Genomic DNA, 19,050 nt, shown 5'->3' on the forward strand with positions numbered 1-19,050 from the left:
AGGCACTATTCTAAGTACTTCACATGTAATCCTCCCCACTTTACAGATGAAGAAACTGAGGCACAGAGAGGCATAAGTTGCTTGTTCAGGGTTACACAGCTAGAACCAGGATTCACAGCCAGAGCCAGGATTCCAAGCCAGGTGGTCTGAGTGAGAGCTCGTGTTGTGTGAGCGTCGGCAAGCCGCCTCCTCGAGGCCACGACCAGGCCTCCAGAGTTCCTGTCCTCTCCCACCCAGGAAGAAAAATGAGTGAGAAGTTTGCTGTTTTCCTTTCAGGCAGATTGTGCAATTTTTTAAAAAACAAAGTTGGCATAGTTAGAAACGTACTATATAGGTATAAAATTGTATGTCTGAATTTTTAAACTTAGGTTGAATGAAACAAAGGTTATATTTACAGTGTTATTACAAAGCCCTCGTGGTCACCCTTAATGGCTGCACAGTCTACCATGTGAATGTTTGTTTTCTATTCTTTCGTTTTTGGATATTTGGCTTATTTCTGTATTCTTTTTTATTTCCCTTTCTTTTTTCTTTTTCTCTCCTCTGTTTTTAATAAGACGTATTATATCAAGCATCTTGTGTGTAAAGCTTTATTTGCCTTTAAAGTTGCTTTTTAATGATATGGTCCCAAGGGTGAAACTGAATTAGTGTATATCATTTTGAATCTGTTGATAGATATTTTTGCTAAATTGATTTTTCTAATGAATGGTACCAGCTTATATATTATCATCAATGTATGAGAGTATCCATTTCACCTAATCCTCACAAACACTGAGTATTCTCTTAAAAAACAAAAACAAAAAACTACTTTAATAAATTTGATCTCATTTGTAAAATTTTGTATTTCTTCCACATATAGGCTACTTTACATATTCTATACAGCATCAGTCTGTTTACCTCTAATATATTTTCTGCTTAAAAAAATGAATTAGATAGAAGTGGTTGCACAACATCGTGAATGTACTAAATGCCACTGAATTGTTCATTTAAATAGTTAATGTTATGTTATGTGAATTTCACCTCAATCAAAAAGTGTGTATGTGCAGGAGTGGTTGTGCCACACTTGGGCAGGGGGCATCAGCCTGCTGGTTTTCTGTATAGTGCTCTTAGAGACTAGGTTGAATGTGTGTTGCATGCTGCCTTTCTTTCTGCCAGTTACTTTGTGCGTTGCTGACTAATTTGGGCTTGTAATGGATTAAAAACGGTTTCTGAGTGGTAGTGTTTGACCCACCTTGAAGGGAGGGGATCCTGCTAGATGTTAACATGGTAGTTTTATGGCTGCCTGAGGAACTATCAGATAAGCAGTGCAGGAAACAGAGGGTAAAGATCAACCCAGTTAGGAAATGGTGGAAATCGCTTGACATTATGAAGGGCGTCATAAATGTCCCTGTATCCTGGGAAAGGTAGCAAACAGTGGTGTGACTGGTAGCTAGAAAACCCTGTAGCTAAAGTTTTATCATAAGTGAAAGAAAGATTGCTGGCCCGAGCTTGCGGCGTGCTCCAGACCTCGCTGGAGCCCTGGTCCACTTACTGCTGCCCTTTCAGGATGAGTCTTTCTGCCCCAAACAGGGCGGCAGTACTTCCTCTGCTGATGTCCTTTATGTGTGTCTCTACTGGGACTAAATGATTTTCATATGATTTGTATGAGCTCTTTATTATATTAAAACTGTTAACCCTTTGCCATCCATATATATTGCAGATTTTATTCTGTTTGCTGTTTGCTTTTGAAAATGTGGAGTGTATTTAAACCTTTATAATTTATTAATTTTTGTGTTGTCTGTTGATTATTTCTTTTGGTCTTATATCACGCTAATCGTAGCCTTTTCCTGTCTGTTAATTGATAAATACTTAATGTATTTTCTTCTATTAAAAGTTATTTTTTAGGCTGTAGTCTAAGGTAAAAATCTGAATTGTTTCCATATTGCTAGTTTTCCTAGCTATTCTTACAGGTGAACATCGGGGTAATTATATTAAGTTCCAGATCCAGTTTGGGTTTTGATTTGAAGTGTGATAAATTAAAAGTTAATTGGGAAGAATTGACACTTTTGTGATATTCAGTCTTACTATCCAAAGATCTGTTTTACATTTCTTTGTGATAGTCTGTTTTTTCTTTTCATATAGGTTATACATATTTTTTATTAGAGGTTTTTTATATTTTTATTTCCTGTTTCCACTGTGAGAGCCTTTTCCATATGTTTTGATCATTATTAGTGCCTAGAAATAGTTATTGGTTTTTGTATATTTATCTGGTAACCGGTCAGTTCCTCAGACTTATTAAATATAATAGTTTTCATTTAATTCTCTTGTATTTTCTGTGTATAATCACATGCCTGCAAAAAAATTTTTTCCTCAATAATTACACCTCTTGTTTGTTTCATTCATTTTTACTTTTTTTGCTGGACCTAGAAAAATATTAAATGACAGTCTCTTATTCCTAGAGATAAATAAATATTGAATTTTATTAGATTTTTTTGCTTCTATTAAGATAATCATCTGATTAAGATAATCATTGACTTTATATGTAATACATTATTTTGATTTTCTCTTTTGGTTGGCCTGGCCCTAGGAAGATTAATATTACCTTAAGGTTTTACTCAACTATTGCCATTAGCATAGGTCAGAGCTGCCTTCCATTCCCTAAGGTAAAGCAGTCTAAATTTTGCTTTTGTCTAATTTTAACTCTTAAGGGAAATGGAAGAAAATGCATCTGAGTTTTAAAAATTTTTTGGAGTCTTTAATTTTATTATTATTTGTACTTCATTCAGAATGCCCAAATGTAAAGTTGAAATAGCATTTTTTTGTATATTCATAATGTCACATGAAAGCCTTTTTATCCTTTCTGGGAGGATATCAAAACCTGATTTTTATATTGAGGAAACCAAAACAAGATAGGTTTTTGAATTTCCTGTGTTTCTGAATTAAAGGCCACATTTTTCTCTGACAATAACGAAGCATAAACTTAAGAATATAACGATGTCCATTTTCTTCTCTTTTGTAACTAGAGAGACAAGGAGGATTGAATTTCCAATCAGTGTCTTTATCTTTCATGTAGTAATAATAATAATAGTGATAGCTGAAATTTCTGCAGCACTTAGTATGTTCTGTGGGCTTTTATGTGTATTAACTCACTTGTTCTCCATAATAACCCGTGAGGAAGGGACTGTTACTATGCCCTTTTCTAGATGAGGAGAAACTAAACACAGAGAGATTAAGTGAATTGCCCAAGATTCATTGCTAATAGGAGGCAGAGCTGGGATTTGATTCCAGGCAGGCAGAGTACCGAGTCCCTTTGTTTTTGGAAAATACTGCTTTATTAACACCACAGTGGTAAACAACTTTATGCTTATGTTTATAGATCACTGGGTCACAGGCAATTCAAAATCCACAAAGAAGCTAAGAGTCTTTATATTAAATGTGTCCTTCCTAAAAATCCTTGACTGTATGCCAGTCTATCCTCAAGCAGTAAAATTTGATTATGCACCATTTTATATTTAATATGTCACATTTACGTAGCAAAATAATGAAGGCACAGCTAATACAAGCAAACTTAAACCCTTTCTACTTCTGAGCTGGGGGTGGGGACACACACTTGGATTGGTTCTTCAAGTATATATTTTTTCCAAACATTAGCTTCAGTGAAAAGTTCTGATAATTTTCACAGCTACATTTTAAAAGCTACAGGACAAAAAGACTTTACAAGGATCAAACTACATAACACTGGATACACATGCTTGACAGAATTTGCTACGTTCTACATCTCTTCAAGTAAATTAATATTTCTAAAATGCTAGGTAAAGGGATTTAATACTTAAACATTTGGGGTTTTTTTTTTTACACTTTTGTAAAGAGACACTACCCAGAAAACACATAAATATGACACTGTAAATAATGAACACATTATTGTTGACAATATTATACAGGTTATACACCCTCCTTCTCAGAACCATGTTGTTTCTCTAAATTCAAATATTCAGAACATTCTTTAGAATTTGAAGTGGCAGTTTTCCAGGCTTATTAACAATACTGTCGTGATCTCCATCACACACTTGGTTCCATCACTCTTCTAAGTGTAAAGCTGATGTCTGGGTTACAAAAGCAAAGTCTTAAAGATGGGACTTTTCTTGGGTTCTGGACTGGAAAATTTCAGGACTAATGAAGAATTAGGCATTGAGAACATGTTCAGTCTTGGCTTGGGTGTTCCGTGTGTAATGTGATGATAGTGTGATGAATGAGTCTCAAAGTGACATTCTTTACTTCACATCTACGTGACACCCTTAATAAGCCTCAGTTCCAGTCCTCAAGAAGACATCATGAAAAAATTATTTTAAACACATTTTCTTTAACATCTTTTGATATATTTGTGTTCCAAATGAAAATCAAATTTGAAACGGGCTGGCCAGGATCTGATTGCTTCAATTTAATATATTTTTGGGAATGTCAGGATTGATTCACATTGTATTTTGGTCCAAAACCTGAGCCTTTTTTAAGTCCACCCATATATACATAATATTTTTAAAAAGTAGCGTTTTTGTCTTCGTCGTCATTCTGCTCTTCAGTCTCTGCCCCGCTTATTTTCTGGCGTCATCAGACAAGGCAGAGTGGGGACCCTCACCTTTGGCACCCTCCGCCGCAGCCTCCCCCTCCTCCTCTTCCTCCTCTCCCTCCTCCTCATCCTCGTACTCCTCGTCGTCGTCCTCCTCTTCCTCACCCTCTAAGGTCCATACACATCCCTCCATCTCACCGGTGAGCTCTTGGATCTTAGCAAGTAAGGGCTTATAGATGTCATTATACTTTTTCTCCAGAGCCTGAAATTCCTTATCAAATTTGGCTTCTATCTTATCGCATCGCTTCTGCAGCTTTTTGAGGGCCAGGACTCGGCATTTTACCGAGTTAGGCAGGCTCTCGATAAAGTCATTTTTAGGCTTTGGTGCATTCTCGGCAGGGGTCTGGGGCTCCTCTGCCGTCTGACCGGCCGCGCTGTCAGAGTCGCCCGTCTGCGCACCACCTTCCGCCATTACCTCCTCCGCCGCCGCCGCCTCTGCCGGCGCCGCCGCCGGGCTGGGCTCGGCTGGCCCCTGGTTCTCCGCGTCTGCCATGTCGGAGGAGAAGCCGCAGTGTCGGGGCTCCCGCAGAGACCCGCGCCGGAGCTGCTCCGGGCGATCTGGCGGATGCGGCAAGAGGCCGTGACGTCGGCGGCGGCCGTGACGTCGGCGGCGGCCCCGCCCTCGGGACTCCGGCCGCTGACTGGCTCCGGGACGGCTGACTGCCGTGCCCACTGCTGCGCCGGCTCTCCGCTGTTGCTACCCTGCGGGCTCCCGGGCATTGCCGCCGACGTCAGAGCCCGTTTCTTGGATACCCCGCCCGCAGTCGGCCCGCGTACCTGCGCCCCTGTGGAGCCGGTGTGGGAATGGCTGCGGGGGCCGAGGCTCTGTCTCAGGAACCGCTTGGCTGGCTTCAGCCTTTTTCAGTTTGCTCCTCTGTCCCACCCAGGTCCTTGTATACATCTATCTGTCAGTACGTCTGTCTTGGCCGTTGTCCGCATCTACCCGGGGCTGGTGTTGGTTTGCCGTGGTAGGGTGTCTCTAGCTTACTCTTGTGGGGTCGGTTTGGGCACCTCTCAGCTTCCTCCGAATTCCGTTCCAGAATGTGGAGGCACGGGAGAGCTGACTCCATTCCACCCGCTCTGGGACCTGGGTGCATGTGTGTGGGTGGGCAGCTTGCATGTCACTGTGCCCACCCAGCAGCCCCCTTGGCCGTTTCTCAGCCTAGCGGCATATATCCTGGTGGCGAGGTCTTGTCTCGGCAGGACGGACCCCGGAATCACTTTGGGAGCCGTGTGGATGGGGAGCCTCAGGACCCCGGGTATCCTGGAATGTGTTTGAGGAGGTCCCTCAGTGTCCTTGGCCTGTGGGGAGGGATAAAGCTGGAGGAGGGCCAAAGACCGGCAGGGCCCTCCAAGGCCTGCGGCCCAGCGCGGGGGCCGCGGCTTACCCGCTGAAGCGTGTGCTTAGTCCTGCGGTTCCCTGGGGACATGCGGCAGACACGTGTACACACAGCCGCTGTCCCCAGAGCGTTCCACAGCTCAGCATCTGCTCTGTGCGTCTGGCCTGTGATTTGTATCTGAGAACATAAGAAAAAGATCTTGAATAGCCAGCGAACTCTTGTATTTTAATAGCAAAGTGAGTAGATATTTTAGTTCTTTACTTTGTTTATTAAACCAAAACGATAGCTTCTTAAATAAGGATGAGGGCACATATTTGAGGTATAGAAGACAAATGATCCTTCCAGAAATTCCTCAGAAATGTCTTCAAATTCAGCATTCCTGATTTAAATGCTTTTCTTGCACTATATTGAGACTTGCTGAAACTTTTTCACCAAGCATATGAAATGTTAGGAAATTACTTCCCAATATACATTTCGTGCTATCTTTTGTGTCTTGTGAATATTACGTAGTTAATAATATGTAAAACACTTAATGCTGACACACAGCAAGCACTTGATAAATGTTTTGGTTTTTTTTTAACAAAATAATTGCATTTATTAATATGCAAAGATAACCTGCAATAATATTCTCTTTTAGAAAAGGACATCTTTGTGCCCTTCCCCAAAGAAAGTAACTGTTTACAAAAGACCCAATATATTCCCCCTAGCAAACATCGTAGTTTTTTATGTACGTGTGATTTCTGTTGTTTATTTTACTTTCTTGATTCTGTTCCGGATCATTTATTTTCCCCCCTTGCCTGTTACCATTTGTAATGACTGAGTTTTATTGCTAAGGCTAAAATTTCCATCTTAGACCTGACTGAATTTGGTGTAATGGTATGTCTATATTTAGTTGGCTGACACTATACGTATTCCATATATCACCATATATTTCATATATCATCTCTTGATGGCTACAGCTACGTTGAGGTTAGGAATGCTTTTTCTCATTTTAAAGATAAAGAACTTAGAAGCAGAAAAATAAAGTGAAGTAAATATTCTGTTACTGTATGTATCACCTGATTGGCAGAATCAGGGGCAGAAACCAAGCCTTCTAACTCCTATAGTATAGAAGTTGTGACAGATTTGAAAAAAAGCCCAAATTTTAATCAAATCCGTTTGACTAACTTGCTTGAGACAACCTGAATGTGCTCATCTTTCACGATTTTTATGTTCTCATCTTGAAAAATCTTAAAACTTAGTTTTAAGCTAGGCTACTTTTTTCCAAAGGTCTGTTTTATTGAAATATAATTTATGTGTAATAAAATTCACCCTCTTTAGGGTGCTTTGACAAATAAATACAGTTAGGTAAACACTGCAGTAATCAAGATGTAGCACAGTAACTTTATCCCAAAAAATTCCTTCATGGTCCTTTCCTTACTGCCAGCCCCGGTGACCACTGATCTGTTTTCTGTCTCTATAATTCTGTTTTTTTCCAGAATGTCATATGAAAGGAATCATATGTATGTAGACTTTGCGAGTGGCCTTTTTCACTTAGCATAATGCATTTGAGATTCATCTGTGGTGTTGTGTCTATTAATAGTTTGTTCCTTTTTATTACTGAATAATATTCCAGTTTGGGTTGTTTCCAGTTTTTTGTGGTTTTGAATAATGCTGTGATGAACATTCATCTACAGGTTTCTGTGTGAATGTAAATTTTAATTTCTCTTGGGTAAATACCTAGAAGTGGAATTGCTGGATCATATGGTACATGGAGGTTTAACTTTTTAAGAAACTTCCACACTGTTTTCCTAAGTGGCTGTACCAATTTATTTTCTCACCAGCAATATATGAGAGTTGTAGTTGCTCCCCATCCTCACCAGCATTTAGGGTCATTGGTTTTTTCCCTAATCTAATAGCTGTGATGGTATCGTTAATGATTAATGATATTGAATATCTTCAAATGTGCTTACATGCCATTCATATGTCTTCTTTGTTAAAATGTTTGTTTAGATCTTTTGCCCATTTTCTAAATTGAGTTTTTTGCTTTCTTAGTAGTTTTTAAATGTTTTTATATATTCTGGATACAAGTCATTTGTGAGATAAGTTTTATAAACTTTTTCTTCCAGTCCGTGGCTTGTCTTTTCATTTTTGTGACAGTGTCTTTAAAAACCAGACATTTTTTTTTTTTTTTGGTGAGGAAGAGTGGCCCTGAGCTAACATCTGTGCCCATCCTCCTCTATCTTGAATGTGGGATGTCTGCCACAGCGTGGCTCGATGAGTGGTGTGGGTCCATGCCTGGGATCTGAGCCTGAGAACCTCAGGCCACCGAAGTGGAGCACGCTGAACTTAACCACTGCACCACCAGGCTGGCCCCAGAAATTTTTTGATAAATCCATTTTTAAAATTTTTCTTTTATGGATTATGCTTTTGGTGTCACATCTAAGAAATCTTTGTCGAATCCAAGGCCGTAAAGATTTGTTCCTATGTTTTCTTCTGTAAGTTTTATACTTTTGTTTCAAATTTAGACTATGATTCATATTGAGTTAACTTTTATGTAAGTGTGAGGTATATGGATATATATGTTTTGCATATGGATATCCTGTTGATCTAGTATCATTTATTGAAAACACTATCTTTTCTCCACTGAATTTATTTTGCAAATTTGTCAAAAATTAATTGACCATATACATTGGGTCTGTTTCTAGACTTTCTTTTCTGTTGCCTTGATTTAGAGCCATACCTCGTTTTATTGCACCTCACTTTATTGTGCTTCGCAGATACTGAGTTTTTTACAAGACCCTCCACCACCCAAAAGATAATGATTTGCTTGAAGGTTCAGATGATGGTTAGCATTTTTTAGCAATAAAGTATTTTTTAATTAAGATATGTACATTGTTGTTTTAGACATGATGCTATTACACACTTCATAGACTACAGTATAGTGTAAACATAACTTTTCTATGCACGGGGAAACCAAAAAATTTGTGTGATTCACTCTATTGCGATATTAACTGTATTGTGGTGGTCTGGAACCGAGCCCACAGTATCTCCGAGGTATGCCTGTATGTGTCTCTCCTTTCACAGATACCACCCTTGATAACTGTAGCTTTATAATAATGTCATGAAATTAGGTAATGTGAGTCTTCTTTGTTCTTTTTCAAAACTGTTTTGGCTCTTCTAGTTCCTTTGCCTCTCTGTATAAATTTTGGAATCAGCTTGACAAACTTTTTAAAAGATCCTTACTACAGTTTGGATTCAGACTTCTAAAAACCATTGGCAATGCATACAGTACCTGCTTTTTTAAATTTACGTGTTCAAAAGATTATGTCAGTTTGTTAAGAGTTGTCTCATTTTGTGGGCTCTATGGACTCTAGTGTGTAATTGGGTAGCAGTAACACATAGTTGTGTATATTGTAGATGAGCTCTTGTGCTATGAGGTCTTTATCTCAGCATGTTGTAATTTTTTTTTTTAATTAAAAAAAAATTTTTTTTTTTGTGAGGAAGATCAGCCCTGAGCTAACATGCGTGCCAATCCTCCTCTTTTTTTTTTCTGAGAAAGACTGGCCCTGAGCTAACATCCATGCCGATCTTCCTCCACCTTATGTGGGACCCCGCCACAGCACGGCCTGACAAGCGGTGCATTGGTGCGCGCCCAGGATCCAAACCCTGGGCCACCATCAGCGGAGCGCACGCACTTAACCGCTACGCCACGGAGCTGGCCCTGGCATATTGTAATTTCTCACGCTCCTGTCACACTGGAAATGAAAAGAAGCAAGATGGGGGAAGGGAGGACACTTTGGTAAGGTGGTCGGGAGCACAGGTCCATACTCAGGCATCTGGCTTCGATTTCTGCTCCTGTCTGTATACTAGTTGTTTGTCTTGGATTTAGTTCTGATATTGGAATAATGATCATATAAACCTCAAAAAGTTCTTTTTTCATCTATTTATTTTTATTGGGACATAATTCTCATACCATAAAATTCACTCAAAGGATAGTTTTGAGTATTCACTGAGACAGTGTATATCCAAGAACTTATTGCAGTGATTAGCACCTGGTAAACACTCTGTAAATGTTAATGATCATTGTTAAGGAAAAGAATGTGTTGAGGGTAAAACTAATTGACATGTAGAGATTAGAGTCTATGTATTAGTTTGCTAGGGCTGCTATAACAATGTACCACAGACTAAGTGGCTTAAACAACAGAAATTTGTCTCAGTTCTGGTGGCTGGATGTTCAAAATCAAGGTGTTAGCCGAGTTGGTTCCTTCTGAAAGCTGTGAGGGAAGGAACTGTGCCAGTCCCATCTCCTTGGCTTGTAGATGGCCATCTTCTCATGTCTCTTTTGATTATCTTCCCTCTCTGCATGTTTCTGTGTCCAAATTTCCCCTTGTTATAAGGACACCAGTCATATCAGATTAGGGCCCACCCTAATAATCTCATTTTAACTTGATTATCTCTGTAAAGACCCTATCTCCAAATAAGGTCACCTTCTAAGATACTATGGGTTAGGACTTCAATATATGAATTTTAGGGGGACATACTCCAACCCATAACACTTCATCCTCTGGCTCCCCAAAATTCATGTCCTTACCCCATTCCAAAATCCCCCATAGTCTTAGCCCATTCCAGCATCAACTTTAAGTCCAAAAATCTCATCCGTGATGGTTAATTTTATGTGTCAACTAAACTGGGCCATGAGGTCCCCACATATTTGGTCAGACATTACTCTGGGTATGTCTGTGAAGGTGTCGCTGGATGAGATTAACATTTGAATTGGGAGACTGAGTAAAACAGATTGCCCTCTCTAATATGCATGTGTCTCATCCATTCAGTTGAAGGCCTGGATAGAACAAAAAGGCTGAGTAAGAGGTGCTTCTGCCTGACGGCCTTTGAGCTGGGACATCAGTTTTTCCTGCCTTTAGACTCTAACAGAAACAGCAGCCGTTCTTGGGTCTCGAGCCTGCCTGTCTTTGGACTAGAACTACACTATTGGCTCTCCTGGGTGTTCACCTTGCTCACAAGATCTTGGGGCTTGTCAGTCTCCATAATCGCATGAGCTAACACCTTATAATAAATCTTTTTCTATGTGTGTACACACACACACACACACACACACACACATACACACACCCTATTGGTTCTGTTTCTCTTGAGAACCCTTATGTAAATATTTAAATCAGGTATGGGTGAGACTCGAGGTTTGATTCATCCTGAGGCAAAATTCTTCTACAGCTGTGAACTTGTGAGACCAGACAAGTTATCTGTTTCTAAATACAATGGTAGAACAGGCATAGGATAGACATTCCCATTCCAAAAGGGAGAAATCAGAAGGACGAAAGGGGTCACAGGTCCCAAGCAAGTCGGAAACCTAGCAGGGCAAATTCCATTAGATTTTAAGGCTTGGAGAATAATCTCCTTTGGCTCCATGCTCTGTCCTCTGGCCCACTGGAGTGGTGGCCCTGTTCCTCCACCTGTGCCCATGGGGCAGTGGTAACCCCGCTGGACTTTGATTCACCCTTGGGGTCGTTATTCCCTTGTCTTGAAAGATGACACCTGTTCGCAGTCAGTTACTCTCATCGACTCATTTCATACCTGTAGAATCCCAGAAGTCTGACAACTGTCCTTCATTTCATCCCATCTCTACTCTTTCGGTGCAAGCTGGCAGTGTTTCTGCTGGTATAAAATTCTCAAAAACTTTGTTGACCTCCCAGGCAGTTCACGGGGGTCCAAGCCATGGGAGAAGAGGGTCCTGTGCAGATCCTTTCTGGAATGCCACACCTCTATTCCTGGCTTCTGCTGAGGTGGTTGATTGGGTCCATGAGTCACATGCCTAATGTCCTTAGCAGACCACTGTTCAGCCACACCCTGGGCCCTGTTTCCAGAGCATGCTATCTGCATAGGTGGTCTTTTCCAAACCTTCAGGGTCTGGTTTTGTTTTGCTTAACACTTCCCTCTTTAATTTATCCCTTTCGTCTTGCATTTTACTATAAGCATCAAGAAGAAACCAGGGCACATCTTCAATACTTTGCTCAGAAATCTCCTCAGCTAAATATCCAAGTTTACAGTTACAAGCTCTACTTGCTACAAAACACTGGAACACAATTTGGCTAAGTTCTCTACCACTTTATTACAGATTGCCTTTCCTCCAATTTCCAGTACATGTTCCTCATTTTTATCTGAGACTTCACTAGAAGCACTTTAACATTGGTATTTCTAGCAGCATTATGTATATGTATTTTCCAAGACAACAGAAACTTTCTCTTCAGCTCTCCTCTTTTCTCTCTGAGCCATCACCGGAATCTCCTTTAATGTCTATATTTCTGTCAATAGCCTCTTCAAGGCAATCCAGGCTCTTTCTATCAAGCGCCCAGAACTCTTCCAGCCTCTATCTATTACCCAATTCCAAAGTCACTTCTACCTTTTTAGGTATTTGCTATTGTAGTACCCCACTTCCTGGTACCAAAATCTGTATTAGTCAGGGCTCTCCACAGAAACAGAACCAATAGGATATCTATCTATCTATCTATCTATCAATATTTTAAGGAATCTGCTCATGTGATTCTGAGACTGGCAAGTCAGAAATCTGCAGGGCCAGCTGGCAGGCTGGCACTTCTGGCAGTAGGTGATCTTGCATCTTAAGTCAGAAGGCTGTCTAGAGGCCAAATTCCTCCCTCTTTAGAGAATCTCAGCGTTTTAAGACCTTCAGCTGATGGGATAAGGCTTACCACATTATGAAGACTAATCTCAATCTGCTTTACTCAAAGTCTACTGATTTAAATGTTAATCACATCTAAAAAATACCTTCAGAGCAACATCTAGATTGGTGTTTGACCAAACAACTAGGTATGGGTACCAGAGCCTAGCCAAGCTGACAAGTAAAGTTAACCATCCACTTCCCCACGTCTTCACTCATCATTGATATTCTCTGACTTTTAAACTTATGCCAATCCAGTGGGTACAAATGAGAATTCACTATTGTCTTAATTTGCATTTGCCTGATTATTAGTGAGATGGAGCCATTGTATAAGACAGTTCTTTCCAGAGGTAGTTAAGGGATTTATAGAAAGGAGTTGTGAAATTACCTTCTGAAATAGATCATGTTACAAATATCAGATGGTCTAGCTTTATTTGTTTCCAAAGAGAGGCGAAGTAGCCTTGAACCATTATCTTAGACTTTTTCTTTTAAGCAGAAAAAGGCTTTTATTTTTTTCTAAACTAAATTTTAAGCAGGACCATAAACAAGGTGAAACGTGGAGCACCTCAGGTAAAATAAAGTCAGTAGCATGGTTCTACCTGCCTGGCCTGCTCTGTCCCCAGGTCACCTGAGACTCCTTGGTGGAATCCTAGGACTGGGCAGTTACCTACACAATGCCTTAGGATGCCTCCTGGCGTGAGAATTTGATGCAATTCCATTTTTCATCCCTCTCAACCTCAGTGTAGAAGGGGAGCCTGATAGACTCTACAAGACTTTGGGCTAAACATATTCTATTTCTTTGTCTTCTGACAGGCAGGACTTTGTGGATGCTTATGTGAATTATGTCTTCCAAATCTCAGTTCACGAATGGTACACAGCCTTCTCCAGTGGCTTCCTAAAGGTGTGTGGTGGCAAAGTGCTTGAGCTCTTCCAGCCTTCAGAACTGAGGGCCATGATGGTGGGGAACAGCAACTACAACTGGGACGAACTGGAAGAGGTAAGCCTACGAGGTGCTGTCTTTTACCTGTGAGGAAGCAGAAGCGGCCTGGGTAGGTGTGCCCAGGGCCTGCTCTCCTGCCCAGCCTTCTGTGGTTGAGGAGGCTTTGGAGGTCTCCTGCGTCTCAGTAGTTATTTCTTACTCTCAAATGCAAATGGTATACAGATGTCCACTGTGATAGTCGTCTTCTGTAAGATACATTTTTTTCTTTTTGTCGTTTTTGGGCAGACTGCCATCTACAGGGGTGATTACTCAGCCACACATCCCACCGTGAAACTATTTTGGGAAACATTTCATGAGTTTCCATTGGAAAAGAAGAAGAAGTTTCTGTGTAAGTATCAGTAATCTCAATATGGTATTTGTCCACATTTTAATGTTGCATATGGTATAGGATGATATACTCCACAGGTAAAGTTTGAACTCGTTTAAATGGTACAGAGTAAGGAAGTAAATACATTTACACTTTTGTCTTAATCATCTCAGGCACATTGGTTGTTAGCCATAGCTATTGCCTAACAGGAGGGATTGCATGAAAGGAAGGAAAGAAACACTTCACTTATTTTCAATTACTCTAAAAATACTAGTTTTTTTTTATATGTGATTCCTTTAAGTGTTACATGGATGAAGTCTAATGATTTGGATTAACCTCCCTTATCTCTCTAGCCTTTGGAAAATGTTACAAAGTGTCTACTGCAGGTTGCACTGGGGAGATGTGATTTGTAATAGCTTTATTGAGATATAATTTCCATACCATACAATTCACTTATTTAAAGTGTACAATTCAATGGTTTTTAGTATTTTCACAGAGTTATGAAACTATCAATTTTAGAACACATTCATCATCTCAAGAAACCCTGTACCCATTAGCCATCGTTCCGCATTTCTCCCTACCCTCCTCCTCCAATCAGCGTTCTGTTTCTATGGATTTGCCTGTTCTGGACATTTCATATAAATGGAATCAGACAATATATGGTCCTTTGTGACTGGCTAGATGACATTTGAGAAGGGTAATATGTTTGGAAAGGAGAATGAAGTCTAGTTTACATGAACAAATTCGGCCTTTTAAAAATAGTTGCAATCTTTGTGTCAGTGTATATAATCAGAGTCAGAAATTAGCCAGTGAATATGATAAAAATTTTTATCCTTATAAAATAAAAAAACAGGATTTGCAAGCAGTCTCTCTTGCTTTAAGAATAAACATACATTAATATTAATGCAAGATTTACCCCTAGATTCTGCCGCTCACGGGGAGTAAGGACGAGAGGAAGGGGGTATCTTACACAAGAATTCTTAAAAAGAGCCCCGCTTCTCCTCGGCCTGGTTACACTGGCTCTTGAGAAGCAGTGGCGTATGAGTGGAGTGACAGGTTGAAGTTTGCCAGGGGAGCTTGTAGAGCAGTGACAGTCAAGAGGAGCCTGCTCTTGGTCCTGGGGATTTCCTTAAAGGAAGACACTTTTATGTTCAGAGACCATTAGACTTAACAGAAATTTTTATTAATTCTACAGATTTTGGCAAGAATATCCTGTATCACAGTCTCAGGTAATGGCAGGTTATTTGAAAGTGCTCCTTAACTAATGATGTCATTGTAGTACTTTTCAGCACTTCAGCTATGAGAAGGTTATCCAGCACTAGAAAACAAGACAGCTGGGTCTGTTTTTCTCAGTCTCTCTTTTTTTTGCCAAGTCATAGTGTATGTCACAAGAGTGAAATCTCTAATGTCAGTCTCAGCTCTTCTGGTTTAAGAAAAATGGAGAGAGAGGGAAAGGAAAGCAAGCAGATCCCAAATGGAAATCCAGTAGCCAAGGTGGTAAAGGCCCCAGACCCTTGAGATGTGAGGAGACCTTGAGGTCACATAGACTGCGTTCTTCTTCCTGGTTTCCCCCTGAGGTCAACTCCTCTTGTCCTTTTCAGTAATTCCCTTTCTCTTTGATTTTGGGAACGCTCATAGCATTTATGAGGGCAGACATTTGACTGAGGGTGTTTTTTGAGCGTCTTTCCATTGGATGGATTATTTGTGTCAGTGTATAATCAGGGTCCAAATTAGTCAGTAAAAGGTATAGAATTTTTATCCATATAAAACCAAAAATTAGGACTTGAAAGCAGTCTCTTTTGCTTTGTAAGAATGAGCATATATTAATATTAATGCCATACATTTTGGCACATAAAAGTGGTTGTACTTCTCATGCGAGCCACAGGGTGTCACGTCTTCCTCTCTTTTCCTCGGAGGGCTGCTAAGAGCAGCTCCTCGTTTGTGTCGCTGCTAATGCCAATTCCCTTTCTCTGCAGTGTTCCTGACAGGCAGCGATCGTATTCCCATCTATGGCATGGCGAGCCTACAGATTGTCATCCAGTCCACAGCCAGCGGGGAGGAGTACTTGCCCGTGGCCCACACTTGCTACAACCTTCTTGACCTCCCCAAGTACAGCAGCAAAGAGATCCTGAGCGCACGGCTGACCCAGGCCCTTGACAACTACGAGGGCTTTAGTCTGGCCTGAGGCTCCCCGGCTGGCCCTAGCTTGCCCTTCCTTCCTCAGTGTCCACATTGAGGCCTATACAGAAAATCAGGGGGAGTGAGTTCTATTTTTTTTTTAATTGTATAAGGGGATTGGGACCTGTGAATCCTGAACCTGCTTGATGTGTTTCTGGGGTTGTAAGCAAACTTTTCAAAAAATCAGGGGTTGGAGATGGGGTGAAAAATCGGCTTTCGTATGGGAGGTGTTTTTGTTTTTAAACCAGATCACCCCTTGTGTCTTGCACTTGTGAGTATGTTGCACTCTGCTGGACAAGATGGCAGTGGATTTTTAAACTCTCTTTTCCCGAAAGTCTCTCTCAGCCCTGATCTTTCCTCACCATGCTTCCTTGTCCTTCTCTTAACTTCTCATTCCTCTGCAAGAATGATTTGACTGATCTGTCCTTTCTTAGCTGCACATGCAGAACGGCTCCTTTCCCTGCAGCCTTGGAAATGTTCCTGGCTTGTTGCAGCCCTACTCTAAGCACTGAGGAGGAAAGAACTACTTCAGAAATTCCCAACTCAAACAAGCTGAATCTGGGTCCATTACTTTGGCTGAACTCTTGAGACTTTGTGGGAGCCTTTATGAACAGATCTTGCAATAAAAAAAAAAAAAAAGTTCTTGAGGGGCTAGCAATCTCCCCATGGCTCTGCCTATTCCTGGACCTCTTTCAAGTCGTGCAGAGCAGCTTAGAGTTGCAGCTGAGCCTGATTTTATTTTGTTGCTCAGCCAAGTCTCTTTGACAATAAAGTGAAGCAATAGGCCCCCACCCCTTCCGTTATCTCGCTCTTGGAGCAAATTGCATTAATTTTTTTACGGATATCTTCTCCAAGAAAAGTAGAAATAACTTCTTGTCCCTTTCCCTGACTATCACTTTATGTCCTCTACCACTTTCTCTTTCCTCCCTCACTTTACTTTCCTCTCTTCTTCCCTTCATCCCATTCTGTTACCTGACTTAATGCTCCCTTCCTCTCCTCTCCTTCTGGCAGATGCATGCAGTCTATTTTTTTTTATTTCTATTTAAATTGCAAAATTTCTACTCAGATTTTTTTTTCCTCTTCCCTAATTGCTAAGATTTAAGCCCATTCTTTATTATGGAACTTTTGTTTTTTGCATTTGAAATGTTTACAGTGGGATTTCAGGGGGCATTGTGTTTAAAGCAAATATATGTATCTCGAAAATGACGACATGCTCATCCTTCTTCTTGGGATAAGAAAATTCTACATGATCAAAGAATCCATGTCAGCCTAATTTTAAATTCTTAGTCACTAGAGAAAAGACTTATTTATATAAAATGAAGTATTTATGAACCGTGACACAGCATCAAATCTCAATGAAGGATTGTAGATTTATTCCAATTGCTAAATTGGTAGTTTTTCAGTCTTTATAATACAAGATTAAAAAAAGATATAGTTATATGAAATGTTTATTTTCTATGTGTGTGCATATAGTTAAATATTATGCAATAAATTTGGTGTTTTAACTTAAAACTATTTCTTATTGTACTTGCAGAGTGGGTAGCTTGCTTTCAGTAGAAGAATTAAGTCATACACGCAAGTAATCTAATAGAAGGTCAAATTTGGTTCGAGCTATAAGACAGTAGAACCGAGTGCTGGGGAAATACAGAGGAAGGGAGGAGCCAGGGGAGGGGGAGCAGGTGGTATTCAGTACGGATGGGATTTCTGAAGGTTGTGATGGGTAAAAAGGCATTTCCCATGAAGGGGAGACCTTAGCAAAGGCTTGAACATGGACAAGGGCCAGGAACAATTTGAAGGGAGCATCAGAGGAAATAGGAGAATAATGGTAAATAAGACTGGGGAGAAAGAAGGTGGTAGGTTTGGGATGGAGGAACCAGGCTAAGCATTGGAACTTTAGTTGGTAGCCAAGTAGGATTTGTTAAAATGTTCAGAATTTTGGGGTGGGGGTAGGAGGCAGTGATAGGACTTGAGCCTGGTTTTAAGAAGGAAAAAGGGGATGGGAGTACATTTGGAGGACTGGGAAGACAGAGCAGAAAGACAGCTGAAAGCAGTGAGGGTGGCGGCAGTGGAAAGGGAAGAGAGTACATATGAGTGGGAGAAGGGGAGAAGGGGAGGCGATGGGGGCCTGAAGGGAAAAAGGAGAAATTAAAGGGGAATCAGACTTGTTATCTAATGATGGATGCTCATTAGCCCACTTACACAGACCAAAAGTGTGTGAACTGCAGCAAAAAATATATATATTTTTCAATAGATTCTAAAGACAATTACAGTGTATCTGTCGTTTTACCAGACTTAACAGATGATTTAAAGGTAATAAAGAGAACAGTAGCTGTCCATTCATAAGTTCCATTCAACAAACATTTAATAGCATACTTAAGTGCTAAGTTTTAGGGACAAAAAGCCTGCCACATTTAATTTTGAATGGAAATAGTGAAGTTATTTTAAACTTCTGGGCCTCAGAATCCTCAGCCATGAAATAAGGAGATTGGACTAGATAATTTCTAAGGTCCCTTTGAGCTCTGCAATTCTAAAATCACCAAGAACAGGGCATGCACATAGAGATGCCCACTACATCTCTCTAATTATTTGTTGCATGAATGAAACTTTGTGCTGTTTCTACAACACTAAGATTTTTCTGGGGTATTTTCCTCCATTCTCTTCATCACTTATTGCTTTAGAAGACTCTTCACATTTCTGGCATAAATCCTGATAGGCGTTTCTGGATTTACTTACCTACCCTTCCTCCCCTGCAAACCTTTGGAGGTTTCTTCACTGTTTCAGTCATCTACCAATTTAATGAAATTATTCAGTAACTTTTGGTGGGTGGGACTCAATGAAAGTGTAACTAGGTAATTTACTGAATTCTGATGGCTCCATCTACCCCATGGGAAAGCCTACTGATAACTTGAATGGTTTTCTGTTAATAATCCTGGAGAGCAAGGGTTGGCA

At 40.4% G+C, this 19,050-nt stretch overlaps 2 protein-coding genes across 6 annotated transcripts in view; one reads left to right on the plus strand and one right to left on the minus strand.

The window, feature by feature from the left end:
* Window positions 1-17,613, plus strand: part of HERC3 (HECT and RLD domain containing E3 ubiquitin protein ligase 3) — a 103,067-nt gene extending 85,454 nt beyond the window's left edge. For all 5 annotated transcript variants that reach the window (XM_058547493.1, XM_058547491.1, XM_058547490.1 and 2 more), the window contains 3 exons: window positions 13,430-13,613; window positions 13,842-13,944; window positions 15,900-17,613. In XM_058547493.1, the coding sequence (XP_058403476.1) occupies window positions 13,430-13,613; window positions 13,842-13,944; window positions 15,900-16,108 (496 nt within the window). In that variant the 3' untranslated portion in view covers window positions 16,109-17,613. The remainder of the gene's footprint in view (window positions 1-13,429; window positions 13,614-13,841; window positions 13,945-15,899) is intronic.
* On the minus strand, window positions 3,121-5,140 carry NAP1L5 (nucleosome assembly protein 1 like 5). Its single transcript, XM_058547503.1, has one exon. It carries the CDS (start codon window positions 5,091-5,093, stop codon window positions 4,566-4,568), a length of 528 nt encoding a protein of 175 aa, XP_058403486.1. The 5' UTR covers window positions 5,094-5,140; the 3' UTR covers window positions 3,121-4,565.
* Window positions 17,614-19,050: the final 1,437 nt, after the last annotated feature.

The sequence above is a fragment of the Diceros bicornis genome, chromosome 8, assembly GCF_020826845.1.
Source record: "Diceros bicornis minor isolate mBicDic1 chromosome 8, mDicBic1.mat.cur, whole genome shotgun sequence".
NCBI lineage: Eukaryota > Metazoa > Chordata > Mammalia > Perissodactyla > Rhinocerotidae > Diceros > Diceros bicornis.

Coding starts and splice junctions, on each gene's coding strand:
- NAP1L5 (XM_058547503.1), bottom strand. CDS start 5,093: ATGGCAGACGCGGAGAACCAGGGGCCAGCCGAGCCCAGCCCGGCGGCG.